Genomic DNA, 18,401 nt, shown 5'->3' on the forward strand with positions numbered 1-18,401 from the left:
TGGAAGACCTCGCTTTTGAAACTCGATCACACATACATGACCTACAACATCTCCAAAGACAACCTTTTTTATAAGCAAATGCATCATGTCTTTAAAATTTTGATAGAACGTGCAGTTAGATCCGGACGGTCTACAGCACTTTGTCCTGGTAGCAATGCTTCTTCTATTTCTATCCATCATGGATTACATGTAAAGGTTATAAAGAGATCAGGCTTTCCCCTCTTACGAACATTTTCCATGGCATCTTGGTACAATTGGCACATGTATCTTGGCCCTCTAGTGAAAGAAGAGGGCAAGACAATTCTACGCCCAGCAGTTTGTCCCAAAATAGCATCGATACCATTCCTAGCCTAGATCATATCAGCCAAGCCATTATAGACCTCAGCACGGAGTGTCCTCTGATTATTTCTTAGCCACAACAAATGTGAGTCCTCCATGGAACTATATGCATCCACAATATATTGCTGGAGCAATCTTTCACCCCGTAAGAGACACTCAGTGGTGTCATTTCTTATTTGTATACGAAAACTATAGTATTGTTTTTGTGTAATTTTCTGTCTGGATCCGCTTTGTAGTGAAGGATACCATCCATCTTCTCCCATTGGAAACAAAAGAACATACATAAGAGGCATGTATGATCGATGCAAATTAGAAACTCTTTTTAACCCTCCTTCTCGAAGATTTAATACTATGTCACGATGCCCTATAGTTCTCTCATCGCCTTGCCTAGGCAATATAGCAGCAACTTCACCACCATGGGGAGCAAGATATTGCCACCCATTAGAGCGAGATTCAGTTATCACCATCTTAATCTCTAAAACAACATATCCATTAACCATAGCACCTGCAGTGCGAAGTGCATGAGCATAAGGATTCACCCTATGCATCATTTCTTGTAAAGTTTGTAATACTTCAATGTCCAAGTGTGGAACATGATGCAATCTATTTTATAGCTCATGCTCCGTGTCAGAAAAATACAACCGTGCAAATCGAGGAACTTCACTACGTCCTTCAATTGGCATTAAAGGACCAATATTGTGATATATACAACCATGTGCCTTGAACGTGTAAACTCCTCTTCCTCGGGACATGTTTTCATCAATGTGAGCACCCAAAGAGGCAAATGCAAGTGAATTATTGTTTCCGCGAATATTATTTAAGAAATTCTTGCCTCTTCATGTAGAGGATTGCATCAAATCTTTCAGTTATGGGGGTGGCTCACTCAAAGGCAGCAAATGAATCTTGCCATCCAAACAACAATACTTTCCTACAAAATTACGAATACTTCTTCCTTCAACCTTCCATACTACAGCTCCACAAGTGGAACATTCAAAGTCTAAGCAACGTAAGTTGTGTATCAAACACTTTCCAAACAGAAGTGGTGCCATGGAAGGATTTTTCAAGATGGGAGTAGATGCATAGTTAGAGCAAATTGACAAACAATGTCTTGCCACCTTTGTATAGTCTCCCTATTCAAACACGACTGGGGGCTCTATGCACATTTGCTCTAAATTACTTTGATGGTCTTCAACATGAATATCCGGGGAATATCCATACACTCATGATCTGGACCTTGGCCAACAATGGGTGGCTCAGGTCTCTCATAACACTCTCTTTCATATCTTTCATAAGAAATATGTGGATGTAACCCTAAGCCCCTCAATGCCTTGTTGTACAAAGAGTTCCTAGCTCTATTCCTTGCTATTTCACGCCTAGCTCTTTGAGATTGAGCAAGATGTCTAATACGCCTTGCATGCCCTAGGGACAACATTCGCGGTCCTGACACCATTTGCTATGAGACTTCAATTATTAATGTGTGTGTGTGTGTGTGTGTGTGAGTGAGAGAGAGAGAGAGAGAGAGATTCACCATAATCCTAGTCTACATACATGCATGTAATATCACATGTGTAGAGGTCAATACACCATAACGTGTCTTTGGTGTTTGACATGTGTATAAGTAAGTATGCACATGCGTTTCAGTTATCAGTTATCTTTTTTAAATTGAAAAACTCTAAAAACTTACATAAAGCAAAGTTCCCATTTTCTCATTGCATAGCAATGTTTTACATATATCATAAGCGATTTGCACTTTGTTCACATGCATTGTAACCAACACGATAATAATTGAAGTTCCATAGCAGATGGAGAGAGAGAGAGAGAGAGAGAAAGAGAGAGAGAGAGAGAGAGAGAGATACCATAATCCTAGTTTACATACATGCATGTGCTATCATGTGTGTAGCTAGAGGAAAATACACCATAATGTGTCTTTGGTGTTTAACATTTTAGATATCTTTTTTAGATTGAAAACTCTAAAAAATTACATAAAGCAAAGTTCCCATTTTCTCATTGCATACCAATGTTTTACATATATCATAAGCAATTTGTACTTCGCTCACGTGCATTGTAACCAACACGATTGTTTGGTTTTGGAAAATTGTGTTTAACCATTGCATTCAATTTATTGGAAGTGGCTTGAATCTCTGAAACTCGAGAACCTTGTAGCCTTGTCAAGGGGCACCCAATTTACTTGAAGCAACTAGAATCTCTGAAACTGCAGAACCTTGTAAATGTGTCAAGGCACCCAATTTATTTGAAGCGGCTCGAATCTCTGAAACACCAGAACCTTGTAGCTTTGTCAAGGCACCCAATTTGTTCACAGTGCTCCTTAAAGTGGGCACAATTTCACGCAGGGCATGATCTTGGTCATTGCGTTGGCCCCCAAGAACTCCCAAGAGCTCTATGCGAAAATTCCCAAGAAACTCCAAGGCTTGCTGCTGGCTCACCTCAATCCGAGCTATGGCTCTCTGTAACTGCAATTGATTTTCCAAGATCTTTGATTGGGTCTCTTTCATTTCATCAGGCAACTTCCATGCAAGTCCACCCTTAACATGAGCACTGGAGCCAAGTGTTTGGAGCATCTCCACATTGCTCAGCTGAGTTGTCTCCACCCGATCACACGCAGACTTGATTTCTCCAAGAGATTCAAGAACTTGCCTCTTGGTTAGCCCACCCAATGTTCTAGCTAGCCTCTTTGCACCACGCACGCTATGAATAGGAAGAGGTGTCACAATCTCTTCATCATCATTGGTTGAAGTATATACTTCTATGCGGGAGGAGCTTGCACCGTTGGTTGTAGTTGCAAGAGGTACAAGTGTAGTTCAAGTTAGGTCCATTTTACTACACATAGATACACATGGAAGAAAAAGAAAATAAATTGAGAAACCATTGTCTCAATCGTCTCTATAGACAAAGATAGATAGAGAGAGAGAGAGAGAGAGAGAGAGAGAGAGAGAGAGTAGGAAGATGTGTTGGTTTATTGGCTGAAGTTTCTCAACTTGCATGCATAGGAGACAATGATAATTTGTAATGTGGTCCTCTCTAACAATCACTCTCAAGCTCTCACCAATCTCTTCAATTGGAGACCCTATGATTGGCAACAAAGGGCTTTCTATTTCAAAAGGGGGCTCATTTATATTATTACTATTCACTCTCTATATATGGCTCCTTGGTCTTTGTCGGGGAGAGAGAGAGAGAGAGAGAGAGAGAGAATGTACAAATGACCTATCAACCACTTACTTCACCTACAATAATTTATGATTCCATAAGAAGAGCCACTACACAATGGTCATAATGTATAGCTCTAAAACAAAGCGTGTATGCTTACCTTTTCAAACATCAAAGAGTTTTTGTAAGTAAAAGATGTGCATAGAGGTAGAGATGGTTGAGATATGAACGGGATTTTTTCAAGATGTATTCTCTGCTAACTTTTTGCTCCTTGCTCTTTGTCTGGTGGGAGGGAGGGAGAGAGATAGAGATAGACAAAGACATAGAATGTTACAAAGGACCTATCAACCACTTACTTAACGTAAAATAATGATTGATTCCATTAGAAGAGCCACTACACAATGGTCATAATGTATAGCTCTAAAACAAAGAGTGTATGCTTACCGTTCCAAAAAGTTCATGTAAGTAAAGGATGTGCATAGGGATTTTTTCATGATGTATTTTCTAATATGGAACTTGAAGATCACGCTAACATTACTTGTAGCATCTACCACATCCTACGATCTCACGATCGAAAAGGTAAAAAATAATCTCACGATCGAAAAGTTGTGTATGATCCTTGCGCGCGCGCGCGCGAGAGAGAGAGAGAGAGAGAGAGAGAGAGAGAGAGAGAGAGAGAGAGAGAGAGAGAGAGAGAGAGAGAGAGAGAGAAGACCAAATGTTCATGTCCCACTGGAGGCTCACGCAGCTCCCTCGCATCACCTCCTCACCTCGTGGTTGCTCTAAGGTCTTCCAAGTGCGCTTATCCTGAGAGAGAGAGAGAGAGAGAGAGAGAGAGAGAGAGAGAGAGAGAGAGAGAGAGAGAGAGAACTGCGTTTCAAAAATCTTGACCGCAAAGTTGGAGCTTTTGCTTCGATTGGACTCAATGTTTGGGAAAAATGCATCTCAGATTAATATTGTGCCGTTTTCCATTTCAAAAATGCCGGTTAAAGGCATGGGGAAAAGGAGAAATTCTACCCCAAAATAAAGAAAATTAGTGTAAAAACCCGAAGAATAAACCTAATTTTCCTTCCTCTTGGAAAACTGAAGAAAAGGAATTTTGAGTGATTGGAAAAATAATTTTTCCCGAACACTAATTGGACCTAAGGTCTCTCTCTCTCTCTCTCTCTCTCTCTCTCTCTCTTCAAAACCATGTTCTTCGCTGAGAGAGGAAACCGTACTCACACTTACATGCTTGAGCCTATTCCCTTCGATACGCACTATCGCAGCAATTCGGCTTAGGTCCCATTTCCTTCGATGCGAGATAGGGCATTGGGGCAATGGAGAAGAGTCAAATCGATTGTGCACATTATGCTCACTGCAAGTTCGAGAGTCTGAGTACCACACACTACTAGAGTGCTCAGCTTTTGATCACATCCGAACTTGCTTCTCTCACATTTTCAGCCATAGCTTAGACCTACACACTTTTCTCTCCCAGCCAAAGTGTGGACTCTCCATTGCGACTCTCATCACTACAATTTTGGAGCATCGAGAGTCACTCATCAGCCATACACATACTACATCAAATGTAACTTTGGTCCCATAGGTCATATTTGACCTCCGAGGACGATAATAAAATCTATGTATCTATCTATCTCTCTCTCCCCCCCCCCCCCATTCATTCATTCCCTGATCATGCATTCACTGAAAGCTTGCACGTCATTTAGTCCTTTTGCATTTCAGGTTTAGAGACGTTATATTTATTTCGAAAAATGATTTTGTATGTTTGGAGAAATGATTTTTCTCGACACTGATTGGACCTAAGGTGTCTCTCTCTCTCTCTCTCGGACAATCGAAACCTGCAGACAAGACGAAACGTCAAGAGAGAAGCAGGTCACAATCCAGATGGAGCCTGCGCCGCAGGTCTTCATAAAAGCTGAAAGTAGCCGCAGGAGCAGGATTAGGCAGCTGATTAGCGATAATCAGGTTCTTGCCATGGTTGCGTTATTGTGGCCATTGTTGGCGATGGTGATGGCCGGACTGATAAATTAGGGAAGCCGCGTGGACAGTGGCCCTGGCCACTTCAGTGATCACTTTTATGCGGGTTGGCGGCCCGATCATGTCTGGCTGGCTGATGAAGGCCGCACCATCAAACTGATGCTCGATAACAATACATTAACAGGGACACTCCTAAGGTGGGCTTGAGTAATGGAGCCATGCTCTCTCTCTCTCTCTCTCTCTCTCTCTCTCTCTCACAGGTGCCTCTTCATCTTCCAGCCGAAATCTGTTTTCCAAGCCGGCTTCCCATTCACCAACCTCACACACGCACGCGCGCACACACACGCACACAGGCCTGACCCCTCCCCACAGAGGGCAGGTGGAGGCCGTCATCACTGCCAGCCTGCAGGAGAGAGAGAGAGACAGAGAGAGAGAGAGAGAGAGAGAGAGAGAGAAGTGGGACTACTACTTGGCTCGTACAGCAGCAGGTCCGATAGCTCGGCTCGGTTAGAAGCTCTCAGACGTACAACAACAGCTCTCGAATGTGCAGTAGCAGCTCTCGTCGACTCGTGATCTGCGCCAGCTCAGACAGCAGCTCCGTCTGCAGCAGCTAGGACACCAACTCGCCCGCACTAGCTCGGACAGCAGTGCTCTCTCTCTCTCTCTCTCTCTCTCTCTCTCTCTCTCTCTCTGAGTTCAGCAACGCGAGTGCAGCTATGCTGACTCGTCTGCACTAGCTCGGACAGCAGCGCTCTCTCTCTCTCTCTCTCTCTCTCTGGACTGCGGCAACGGCTGCCTCCACTCATGCCTATTCACCTCGTCATGGCCTTGCTTCGCGACCCATCAGCTCCCCCCGAGCCACTTGCTCAACCCATCAGCTCTCCCCCCGGCGGCTCTCCAGCAAGCCCGTCCGCTGCGTCCTTTCTGTGCCACGTGGAGAGGCTGAAAAAGGACATAACAGAGTAAAATAGTTGGATACTAGTGTGGCCGGGGGCCTTCGGCCGCCTCTCTCTCTCTCTCTCCCCCCCCCCGCGTGCGCACTGTCCTCATTGTAGCGCAGGAGCAGGATTAGGCAGCTGATTAGCGATAATCAGGTTCTTGCCATGGTTGCGTTATTGTGGCCATTGTTGGCGATGGTGATGGCCGGACTGATAAATTAGGGAAGCCGCGCGGACAGCGGCCCTGGCCACTTCAATGATCACTTTTATGCCGGTTTGCGGCCCGATCATGTCTAGCTGGCTGATGAAGGCCGCACCATCAAACTGATGCTCGATAACAATACATTAACAGGGACACTCCCAAGGTGGGCCTGAGTAATGGAGCCATGCTGTCTCTCTCTCTCTCTCTCTCTCTCTCTCTCACACACAGGTGCCTCTTCATCTTCCAGCCGAAATCTGTTTTCCAAGCCGGCTTCCCATTCACCAACCTCACACACGCGCGTGCGCACACACACAAGCCCGACCCCTCCCCACAGAGGGCAGGTGGAGGTCGTCAGAGAGAGAGAGAGAGAGAGAGAGAGAGAGAGGACCAGTAAAGAGAGATAGAGAAGTTGATATATATATATATATATATATATATATAGGGGAGGGATCCGGCACCCTCTCGGGCCACGTGGAAGAAACTAAATCAAACGACGAGTGTGCTCTAAGTTTAGCCCGGCGAGACAATGAGTGCGACACACACACACACACACACACATAGTGAGTTCCACTAAATGCAACAAGTCGTGACTACAGACGCATGCGCACACTTACACGGTCCATGTTCGTGATCCATGTGAAGCAAGTTGTCAATTGGGTTGTTGCTCGAGGATATCAAGTTTGGACTTTGTAGAAGTTGTATACATGTTCCAGATTGTTATGTACAGAGTTACCTTGACATCTTTTTGTTCTTTTGGTTGTGAACTACAACAACTCCATCTTTTTTAAGCGAACAATGGTTAGGATCACAATACTACATGTAGTGGAAAATGCACATATTTTCCACTAAAATGCTATGCTAAGTGTTTCCACAAGATCTATCACACATATGTAATTCATGCTTTTTTTATGTAGAGATCTATTTGGGTCATTCCAAGTTTTGTTCAACTGCAAACTTGGGACTACAGTGGAATTTCATCTATTGCACTTAGTAATTTGTCGGTTTGTTTGAACGGTGAAAGATATAGGCGGGTCTCTTTGTGCCAATGGTGGTCTTTTCAAGAACATTATATGTAGCCCGTATGCTTGATTTTCCATTTTAGGACCAACACCCCTCCAGATTTAGTTAAAGCATAAGGTTTTGTTTGTAAAGGAACCAATGGGTTGTTAGAACAAAAGCATAGGGTATGGTCATCAATCAATGCAAGGCTAGGAAGCACTAGGTTCTTTGCACATAATCTAAACCCTGGAGTGAGGGTCTCTCTATGAATGTAGTGCCTTCAAGACTTTGAGGAGGTGGGCAAGTGTATCCTATTATAGGAATTAGGAGTTGAACTACTTCAACAAGCCCTCTCTCATATGTGCTAACTATGAAAACAACAGATTAAGGTAATACATGCACAACGTAATTAAATACCATGTGTGTCATAGTATAAGGTTCGATCTTATCAACATGCTAGAGCCACGTGGTATAAGGTTGCTTGGGGTGCCCTTACCAACATACCAATAATATACAACCTCTCAATCTTACTAAAGAGCACACCGAGAAACACTCACACTTTATCTAGAGAGACCGTCACGCATGCTCTAGCCCATAGACATGTATAGTATAGGTACATGGTATTTATTTAAGATGCTCTGTGGTTTAGATGATAACAAGTGTATGTGAACCATGAAGAAAGGGATTCCGGTAGACACTTGGCAACAAATGTAAAATGCTCTTTGTGAACCATCTAGCACTTTAAGACTAGATAGTATGCTCTTATTATGTCTTCTAGTAACAATTCTATCTTACTATGGGTCATCTAGCAGTATATTACATGTACAGAGACACGTAGGACCGTAGGACCTTTAATCCAAGCTTAAGCTAGAATCACCATAGTGGGCCTTGGACATGGTATGCCAGAGTGTCTAGAGAGAGAGAGAGAGAGCATCCTATACATGGTATTTAATTAAGATAGAATGCTCTTACCAATCGATTGAGAGAGACAGCGGAATTGGAGCTGATCTCTTTAGATAGCTTATTCCAGTGTTAAAGTTTACAACTATTGGTGATTCATTAGTCAATCAGTAGAACTGGAGGAAGAGATAGAAACTGAGCTAGAACAATTACATGAAGTGGAATACATATGTTAAGATATAGACAAGCTGAATGACTGGAATTAGTGTTCAGATTAAGTTCAGATTCAGATTCATAAGGAATATTGGATACAAAGCATATCTGGCTGAAGTATACTCAACTACTGTATTAGGAATTACAGAGTAAGAGTACAAGTGGGGATAATGTAGCTTAGGAACAACTTCAAGACTACAACCACACACTAAGAGAAGGAAGTCAAAAGATAAAACAGCTCAAAAGTACAACCAACAATTGCCAACCCAATTACATTATAATGGGTCCTATTTATAGCCTCTTGGAGTTACTATGGTAACCATCATGGTAATTATTGATTGATCCACTGCTCGGCTTTCCAGGAGCTGGTTCCCACCTAGTGAACTGCCTCCGCCAGTGAGACTGCCTCCGCCATCTACATCCTTCCCTCCTTTCTTGAATTTTGGTGAGACTCCAAAATTTTTGAAACAAAAATCCACCGTCTAATCCTTCTGAAACGTAGCTTTATACCATATTTCATGCTTTGTTGAGTGCTTGACACCCCCTCTCTTCTCATCTGCACCACGAATGCTGCACTCCTCTGCGCCGCATTGGTGCTAGTCGTGCTTTTTTTTTTCGAGGCTGCACCCCTATAGTTGTAATTCCAAGGGTGTCAGCCAAAGAGATGTCCACACCCGGCCGAGAAAATCCACCGTCTGATTCTAAACATGTTGGGAAAAATCCGCCGTCTGATTCTGAGACAGTTGGAAAATTCCTCCATCGAATACCAAAATAGAACTACCTAGTATCCTTCAACTGAACCCGCTTCCTTTTGCCCTTAGGTCTTGATGGTGTCTCCGAAGTCCCAGTGCCAGCATTCTCCTTCTGAATGAGGTTGTAAATGGCCTCTTGCTCAAGCTGATCCTGCCTCTCTGTGGTCATTTCTACTTCATAAGGCGTGAGGGGATGATAAGTTTTGGTGTCAGGATCATAGAGCGCGCGTTTGCCTTTGGTTAGACGAGTCCTGGCCAATTTATGACAATGCGAAGCTGTATGGATCCATCCTTCTGGAAGAGGCTCATTAGTTCTAATCCTGGCTTCAAAGAGAATCTCAGCCATCTCTCTGTACTGGGGTCCTAGGCCTGGTTTAGCCGTCATGTCTTTTTCAGGAACTTTAGAGGACTCAACAGTGAGTTGCAATAGCTGGTTGGTGATCTTAGTGAGACCTCTAAGCTGAATTTTCCATTGTCCCAGACACAGTTTGATCCTCTGCACCTCGTCTCTTAGCTCCTGGAAATCATTCAATTGGAGAGCATCATTGAAAAGTGTTTGCCAGTTTTCCATTCCACAGTCGATCGCTCATACCAATCCTGAAGATCATCCGTAATCTTGAAGTATGTGAGCCGATCTAGTGGTTATGTATGTTGATAGAGTGCTGGAAAAAATCTTGGCAACTCTGGCGCTCTTGCTGATAAAGCATACAAGAGAACTGGGGAATCAGACAAAAATTCTAAGAAATTAAGGACAACCTAGTTCTCTTGCTGCATCATCTTTCTGGTTACTTTAACCAGCTGAAACAGTCGCCAGAGAGCATTTGCCTGTTCTCCCACTGACATTCGAGTTTGAGGTCCCTTGCTGGTGGTAGTCTGATCTTCAAGAATAGCTCGCACCCTTTCATCCAGAACTCCCCTAGCAATCTGCATTTGCACTAAGACCTCTTTTAATTGACTCCTGACATCCTTCATACATCTATATGTTGGCTTATTCCCCATCAGAAGTTTTATTCCATGGCTAGGGAACAACAATCTGCAGTAGAATGCCGTTGCCAATGTGGATTAGCTACTCTCTCTTCAGCAGTCAATATCCATTCAGGCACCCTTTTTCTAACAGTTGTATTGTACTGGGATGCTCAAGTAGTTGACAGACCTCCTAATCATGGAAAGCAGCCGATTTCCAATGCTCAACCATTTCCTTGGCGCCGACATATAGTCGCTGAAATTGATCCAGATCAAAGATAAGATCATCATCCTCCATATACCGCCTGGTTATAGGAGCCTGCTGATGTTTCAATCTCTTATTCAGCGTGATGAGCTGTAATGAATGTTGCTCATCACCTGCTAGACCCTCAGAAACAACTTTGCCTTTCCCTTTAGCATCCCTACTATGTTGTGATTGATGTGCCGGTGAATTTACAGTGTTGCTGAGTTGTTACTCTCCCAGCTACTGATCACTCGACTGTTGCCCTTTATGCTGGTCTGGTTGGTTTGCCTATGACTAATTTCCTCATGTTGTCCCTGCACCACCAGTACCAGGTTCTGGAGGTGGAGATGGAGGAAAGTCATCATCATCATCATTATGCCCTTCTTCTGGTTCATCCTCCTTCTCTGCTTCTTCTTCCTCCTTATCATCATCCTTCTACTGTTCAATATAATCAAGGATAGCTTATTTGCCAGAGCACTGTTATATTCAAAAAATTTATCTTGCAAATCACTCTGCATTGTCTCCATAAGAGACCTCAAGTTATCCATGTTGAAAACAACATTCCCTTCTGGATTCAAGATCTCGGCAGGATTATTATAGATACATCTTTCTATTAATGTGGCCTTTAGAGCAGTGTGGCTGGTCAGTAAGGAGTTAAACTCAACTCTCTTAATTCTCAGCATAGTTTCAAACCTATCAGCAGCTCTTTCAGCTTCTGCCTTTTCTTCCGGCATGGTCCGTATCTCAGACTCCACCTTGGCGAGCTTATTTTGTAACTGCTGAATAGTCCTAGCTGACTGAGCTTCAAGGATACTGTGGTGCAGGTTCTGGACTGCTCTACCTTGATCCAGCTTTTCAATCTGCTCCTCAACCTCCTTCAGTTCAGTCTTTACTTTAGTTAGTTCATCTTCTGACACTGCAGCATCCAACATTTGTTCCATGCAATTGATAATAGTATTCCATGATGACTGAATAAGTACGGAATAGCCATTCTTAAATGTTGTTGGGTCAGAGTCAATTGGCTCATAGACCGTGACAAGAGCCTGATAGGGTAATGTAGAATAATCAGATTTTTGCAAAAGTAGACGTCCCTTGAGAGGATGAGTGCATCTGCTGTAACCTGTCTTTCTTTGTCAATCTCAGGGCTGCTTCATTGTATGGAGCAGAAACTCTGCCAAGTGGACTTGGAGATGTTGGTCCTTTGCCCTTATCAGTCTGGTCTGCTGGCTGCTCAAGACTGGCCCTTTCTGACTGGTCTTGTCCAGTACTGGTGGTTGCTGAAATCTGGCCTGCTGGCTGGCTGACTCTACCAGTGGTTTGGACAGTATGTTGTTCAGTCTGGCTAACTGAAGTCCTTTCAGTAGACACTGTTTTGATTTGACTTTCTAACTGCTTCAGGAGAGCAGTGCTTTTGGTCAGTGTCGTCCTTGGCCTCTTTGAACTGCCAGCTTCCTCTTGTATAGCCTTTCTCTTCTGTCCAGTGGGGACTGACTGGCTTTCTGGGGCTTCTTCATCAGATGATAATTCTACATTCTTGGATACTGGGAATGGCTTCTGGATCCAAGCCATTCTCACCTGATCATGGACGTCTAGAGCAGTTGCCCAGTACAGAAACTGTCAAACATACCAAGCCTTGAATACACTTTGAGACTTCAACTTGGCAATTTGTTGAAGTACATTATGCGACAATATTTGGCAGAGGTTGATAGAGACTTTAGAATCCAATCACTTTGCTAAAAGCATAGCAAAGAGTTTCTCTGAGACATATGTCGGATTATTTTTCAGGATCACAGCTTCAGCCACAAATCGATAAGCAGCAGGAACGTCCTAACCTGCTAACTACTGGAATCCCTTGTGCACTGGCTTTCCGTTTCTTTTTGGCAGCATCATCTTCCTTCAAATCTGCATTGATCTGCGTTGCCACAGATGGCTTTGGCTCATTTGGCATTCGAAAGGCAAAAGCAATGTTCTCTAGAGTGACAATCACTTTTGTACCATAGACCATAGCACTTCCATCTTCTGCATTAAAAGAATCCAGGACTTGCCTTATGATGGTTGTGTCAAACTCAATCCTTGTGGCTTGCAGAACCACATGCAAATCCCATAGTTTGAGTAAAGCTTGCTTAGTAAACACATAGCGTTGAATCTTACTATGCGGAATGAGCGGAAGAGTTGCCTTTGCAGCAGTAATAAGGGCTTGGGTTTCATCGATAGCCTCCTGCATCTTCTCCGATATTTTCTTCGTACCCATACACCGTGAGGACGATGAAGCAGTAGGCGAAGAAGAAGATGAATTACTTGATTCGTCGAACCTGTATCCAGGTGTGGCTGGCAAGGACAAGCAACAATCCACAGTCTCCTCAGAAAAAGAGGTTTGCGGCTACAAGTGAGGACACTTCGAAGCTTGGCGATGGTGAATGGACAACAGAAGGTAAGCGTCGCGCAGGAGATTTGCGAGAAAAAACTCTTACTCGCCTTACTATTATATGCGTTCGCGCCATAAAAGCTCCACTACTTACCGTTCCTAGAGTTATGTGCACCGCAAGTGACGTGGTAGGCATGCATTGGACAAGAATTTCGCTCGTCTTTGAAATGATTACCACTGATATTCCATCTGACCGTTGGTCCCCCAAAAACTGATATTGGTGTCCATACTTTTCTGGTTCTGGTCTGGACAGGGTTTGATCGCACTGGTACTGTTCTAGCTTTTTGACTGGTTCTCGAACTAGTTGTACATGGAAAAGACCTAAAATAGCTGATTCTGGATTTTCCTGGTCTTCAGCTCCCAGACCATCAATGCCCGTTTCCTTGGCTTTTGAATAATAGAGCTTGATTTTAGCTCCATTATATACCCCTGGCAATAATAATTCAGACATATCTTTCAGCCTTACCGTGCCATTTGAGAACACCCAATCAACTTCAAATGGTCCTGCCCACGCTATCTTTAAGTTTGGTTTCTTAGGGCCTAATTTTGACTGGTATAAGAGAACCAGATCGCCTTTCTGAAACTCTCGGACCTTAATTCGTTTGTCATGCCAGTGTTTCCTTCTTTGCTGAACAATTTCTTGTTCCAGCATAGCCCTCTGTCTCAGCTCATCGAGTTGTGTTAGATCTTCCAGTCTCTTTTTCAGATTGTGATTAAAATCTAGGCCATGCTCAACGGCCATTCTGAGACTGTGTATGACAAATTCCATTGGTACAACAGCTTCAGTGCCATACACCATTCTAAATGGTGGTAACCCCGTAGTGACCTTATCAGCTGTTCTATATGCCCATAGAGCAGTCTGAAGCTTCAAGTCCCACTGTTCTAGCTTTTTCTGCACAATCTTGGTGAGGATAGTCTTAATGGTCTTGTTGCTGCTTTTGGCCTGCCCATTGCATCTAGGATAATATGGTGCGGATTTTCGATGCTTGACTAAAAGCATATCTATGAGAATATCCATAGTGTCATTTATGAAGTGTGTCCCTTGCTCTGACACAATCTCCACAAGACATCCATAGTGGCAGACAATATTCTCAAATAAAAACATTGCAGTGGATTTTGTTGTGTTGTCAGGAAGAGCCTTAGCTTCTACCCACTTGGTTACATAGCAGGTAGCCATCAATATATACCTATTCTTTTTGGGAGTAACCTTCTTGAATGGTCCCATAAAATCCAAACCCCATTTCATGAAAACACCTAGTGGCTGAACTGGTGTTAAGGGAGTCATGTCTGCTGTTGTGGGTCTACCCCTTCTTTCACATAGGTCACAGGTTTTGCAAAACTTCTGACATCAGATATCAAATTTTGCCACCATAAACCAGCATGCAGAATCTTCTTGAAAGTAATATCATTAGAAAAGTGTCCACCTGATCCCCATTATGTGCCTCTGAAATAACTTGCATTCTGCCCTCCATAGGCACACATCGACGAAGAATCCCATCAACACCCAATCTGTAGAGTGAGCCACCAATAATGGTAAACTTTAAACTTTTAATAACTAGAGCCTTCTTCTGGTTCTGCTTCCAATCATCTGGGAAGCCACCCTGAGAAAGAAACTGATATACTTCATATAATTCAGGATCAATTGATTCCACCGCTTCCAGCTAAAATAATTCAGCATCCACTGGTTCGTCTCTTAAAGACACTTCAGAGTAGCCCTCCGTACTCCTAGAGAGGAAATCAGTGCCACAGTGGTTTTTGCCAAGTTTATGGAAAATTCGAAATTCAAATTCCATAAGGAACATCATCCACCGTATTAGCCTGCCTTGAATAATGATTTTATTAATCAAGAATAATAGGGCTTGATGATCCACATAGAAATGAAACAATTTGCCTAGCAAATAATGCCGGAATTTCGTAGCACTGAAAACCATCCCTAAAGCCTCTCTTTCAGTGGTTGTATATCCTTGTTCAGCCTGGCTGAATCTGCGACTAGCAAAGTATACAGGATAGTCAGTTCTTCCTTCTAGCTGAGCTAGAATTGCTCCCATTGCCAGTCCCGAAGCATCCACATGTACATGGAAAATGACATCCCAATCTGGTTGTCAAAGAACTGGTTTACTGACGATGGCATTCTTTAATTTCTGAAAACTTTCTTCACATTCAGCAATCCAACTGAACTTGTTGGTTTTCTTTGTAAGCTCATACAATGGTAATGCTTGAGAAGCAAACTTATGCACAAACCTTCTGTAAAAATTAATATATCCCAGAAAAGAACTTAATTCTGATGCATTCCTAGGCGCCTTGGCCTGTTGGATGCACTGGATCTTGTCATTGGCCATTTCTATTCCATTTCTGGACACCACATGTCCTAGTAGCTATCCTTTCCAGACTAAGAAAACAGATTTGAATGGATTCAAACAAATCCGTTTTTCCTGATAGCGCTTAAAAACCATCTCAAGAAATAGTAAATGCTTTTCCTCTCTGGAATATATAGTGAAGTCATCCATGAATATGGCGAGGAATTGATGAAGAAATTCATTGAATATTTCCATCATACATCTTGGAAAAGTGGCCAGTGCATTGCAAAGACCAAATGGCATTACCACATACATAAATGCTCCCCACTCCGTAATGAAAGTGGTCTTTCCCCGATCCTCAGGAGCAATTTGTAACTGGTTATAACCACTATACCCATCCATAAAGCTATACATCTCATATCCTGCAATTTCATCAAGTAACATATATGTGAAGGGTAATGGAAATGGGTCCTTGATGGTTTGAGCATTCGGTTTCCTATAATCTATGCATACTCTCAGCTTCCCATTCTTTTTAGGCACAACCACAATAGAAAACAACCAATCACTACTGGCTACTACAGTAATGAACGCAACTTTTAGAAGGTTGTCAATATCTTCTTTGACCTTCTTAACATAATTCGGATTCATTCGATAGCGTTGCAGTCGTACTGGCCTGGCATCGGGTTTCAGTGGTATTCTATGTTGATAGACCTCTAGATTCACTCCTTTGAGATCAGTATGTTCCCTTGCGAACACATCTTTATAGTGTTGGAACATATGTCGTGCCTTCTCTTTCATCGTAGGATTCAGATGTTTATTAATCTTGATCATTCTAGGGTTTTCTTCAGGCATTCCTCTATCTCCTGATCATTTGGAAGCAGCCAGTTAGGCCCTCCACCCTTTCTCTTGGTTGACTCCTCAGCATAATCCCAAGATGATCCTCTGAGCTCTGAACTACCATTCTAATTTCCAGTAGCTCCTCCAAAGCATGCCGGTTCTACTGGTGTACTAAACTCAATTTGTTCTTCTGGCCTTCCAGTTAATCGAACTGGACGTTCTTTTGAATTCAGTTCAGTGAACTGTTCTAGAAATCGTTTCTTTTGTTTTTCAGCTTCATCTTTGTTTATTAAAACTGCATTGAGATCTATCTCTGTTAATGGAAAAATATTCATAGCTGCCAACATTCTCTCAATTTTCTTCACCTTGTACTTCTGACAGAGCTCTTTGGGTCTCAGTTCTTTTCTCCAACTTTTGGTGTTATTTGTCTGAATCTGGATTTGCTACCGGCCCCTTGTATTGTTAAAGTCTGGTTAGCATAGTCGTGAATAGCCTGTGCCATTGACAGTTATGGGCGGCCCAGTAGCATCCCATACGCTCCTTGCACATCCAGTACTAGGAAACAGCTTTGAACTTTGCTTTGCCCACTCATATCTGCATATTCTCTACCATTCCAGTTGCCTGCACCACTAGATGATCCACCATTCGGACTTTGAAAGGTGCTGGTTTCAGGTTAGTAATTCCGATCCTTTGCTGAAGATGTACTCCCAAAATGTGTACCCATGCTCCTCCATCTAGTATGACGCTTCAGAGTGGTTCCCACTATTTCCGCACTTTGTAGTACACCTGAATCACTGGCACTTCATCACCTCTGACAGCTATCAAGTCGACTATTCTGGCCTCCACCTCAGCCTTCATTCGCTACCTGATGAACTTCGCTGCTTCAGGTAAAGCTCTTCTAATGTCCTCTAACTCCACAGAGAGTTTCTGAATTCTGTCACAAATTTTGACATGAATTTCCTCTTTCTCATGATCAAAGTTGTCGTCAAAACTTGAAGAACTGGTAGTATCTTCACAATACCATTCCTTTGGTTCAGTGCTTTCAGCTCCTTTAGCAGTTCCCAACTCTTCCATCAACCCTTGTACTGCAGCCAACATGGTCTCAGGCATCCCAGGCTTCGACTGATTTGGTTGTGCTGTCTCAGACAATTGGGTAGGTATCTTATGAATGACCCGAGCATCATAACTCTTTGGTTGCTCTGGCACCTTCTTGGCTAAATCCTCAGTGATTTTCACCGCTAGTTCTCTTTGCTCCTGCCATTCATCAACCACCTTTTCTTTACCCTTGGCCTTCCATACCTCTCTCTGCTGAGCCCATTTGCTACTTTCAAGAGTGACTGGTTTCGCTGGTCTTTCTAGAATTTCCTCAATCACCACCCCTTTGCTTCGTGTAACTGCTCGTACAGGAACCGGTTCTGGAACCTTCGCCTCGGTATCCGCAGCCCCAGGTGTTTTTGGACAATGAGCCGCGAAGTGCCCATACTTACCACATGTATAGCAATTCAGGCTTTGATTCTGAAAATTACCACGACGTTGGCCCCAGCTGGTACCTGCTTGGTATCTATCGCGCCTTGCACCAGTACCACTTACACCTGGTTTCTCTTCTTGAGAAGCACTGGTAGTTTCCACTCTTACTTGTTCAGCATTGGTGACTGCTACCACTGACAAATCTTTTCCCTTCTTAAAATGATGAATTCAAATACCACAGTTGTTCCATAGATGGCTATAGGCTTTGCAATAAGTGCACTGTGGACATTCATTTGAAACATGGTCTTTAGATTTACACTTTGAACACCAGGTTTCCATTCTTCTTACCGGCTGTCTGGTCTAGCTAATCTCAGCAATTTGTCGGGCCATCTCTTCAATCTTCCTAGACCAAGATCCTTTGTTAATCTTGTCTTTGGTTCTTTCATATGAGCTGCTTTCGCAGCTACTAGAGGCTCTAATGGACTCGGAATCTTCAGTAGAAGTACTGCTACTACTGGACCTCCTCTTCTTATGACTCTTTTCCTTCTTAGCTTGCTATTCTAGCTTCAGGGCCCGTTGCACCAAATCATTGAATTTCTTGGTTGGTGCCGGCACCTCCAATTTCCTAAGCTTCTTACTGCAAAAACCATTCAAAAACCATGCTCGCAGCCGCTTTTCGGGTG

The 18,401-nt window shown here is 43.1% G+C and overlaps 1 protein-coding gene across 1 annotated transcript; it reads right to left on the bottom strand.

The window, feature by feature from the left end:
• Window positions 1-350: 350 nt before the first annotated feature.
• Window positions 351-887, bottom strand: LOC147445984 (uncharacterized). The gene has a single exon (XM_086524657.1). The coding sequence runs from the start codon at window positions 885-887 to the stop codon at window positions 351-353; it is 537 nt and encodes a 178-aa protein (XP_086380783.1).
• Between the last annotated feature and the right edge of the window lie 17,514 nt (window positions 888-18,401).

This window comes from Adiantum capillus-veneris, chromosome 12, assembly GCF_014529385.1.
Source record: "Adiantum capillus-veneris isolate H3 chromosome 12, ASM1452938v2, whole genome shotgun sequence".
NCBI classification, from domain to species: Eukaryota; Viridiplantae; Streptophyta; class Polypodiopsida; order Polypodiales; family Pteridaceae; genus Adiantum; species Adiantum capillus-veneris.

What these genes read in the sequence shown, in the direction of transcription:
- LOC147445984 (XM_086524657.1), bottom strand. Translation starts at nt 887, where the DNA reads ATGCATAGGGTGAATCCTTATGCTCATGCACTTCGCACTGCAGGTGCT.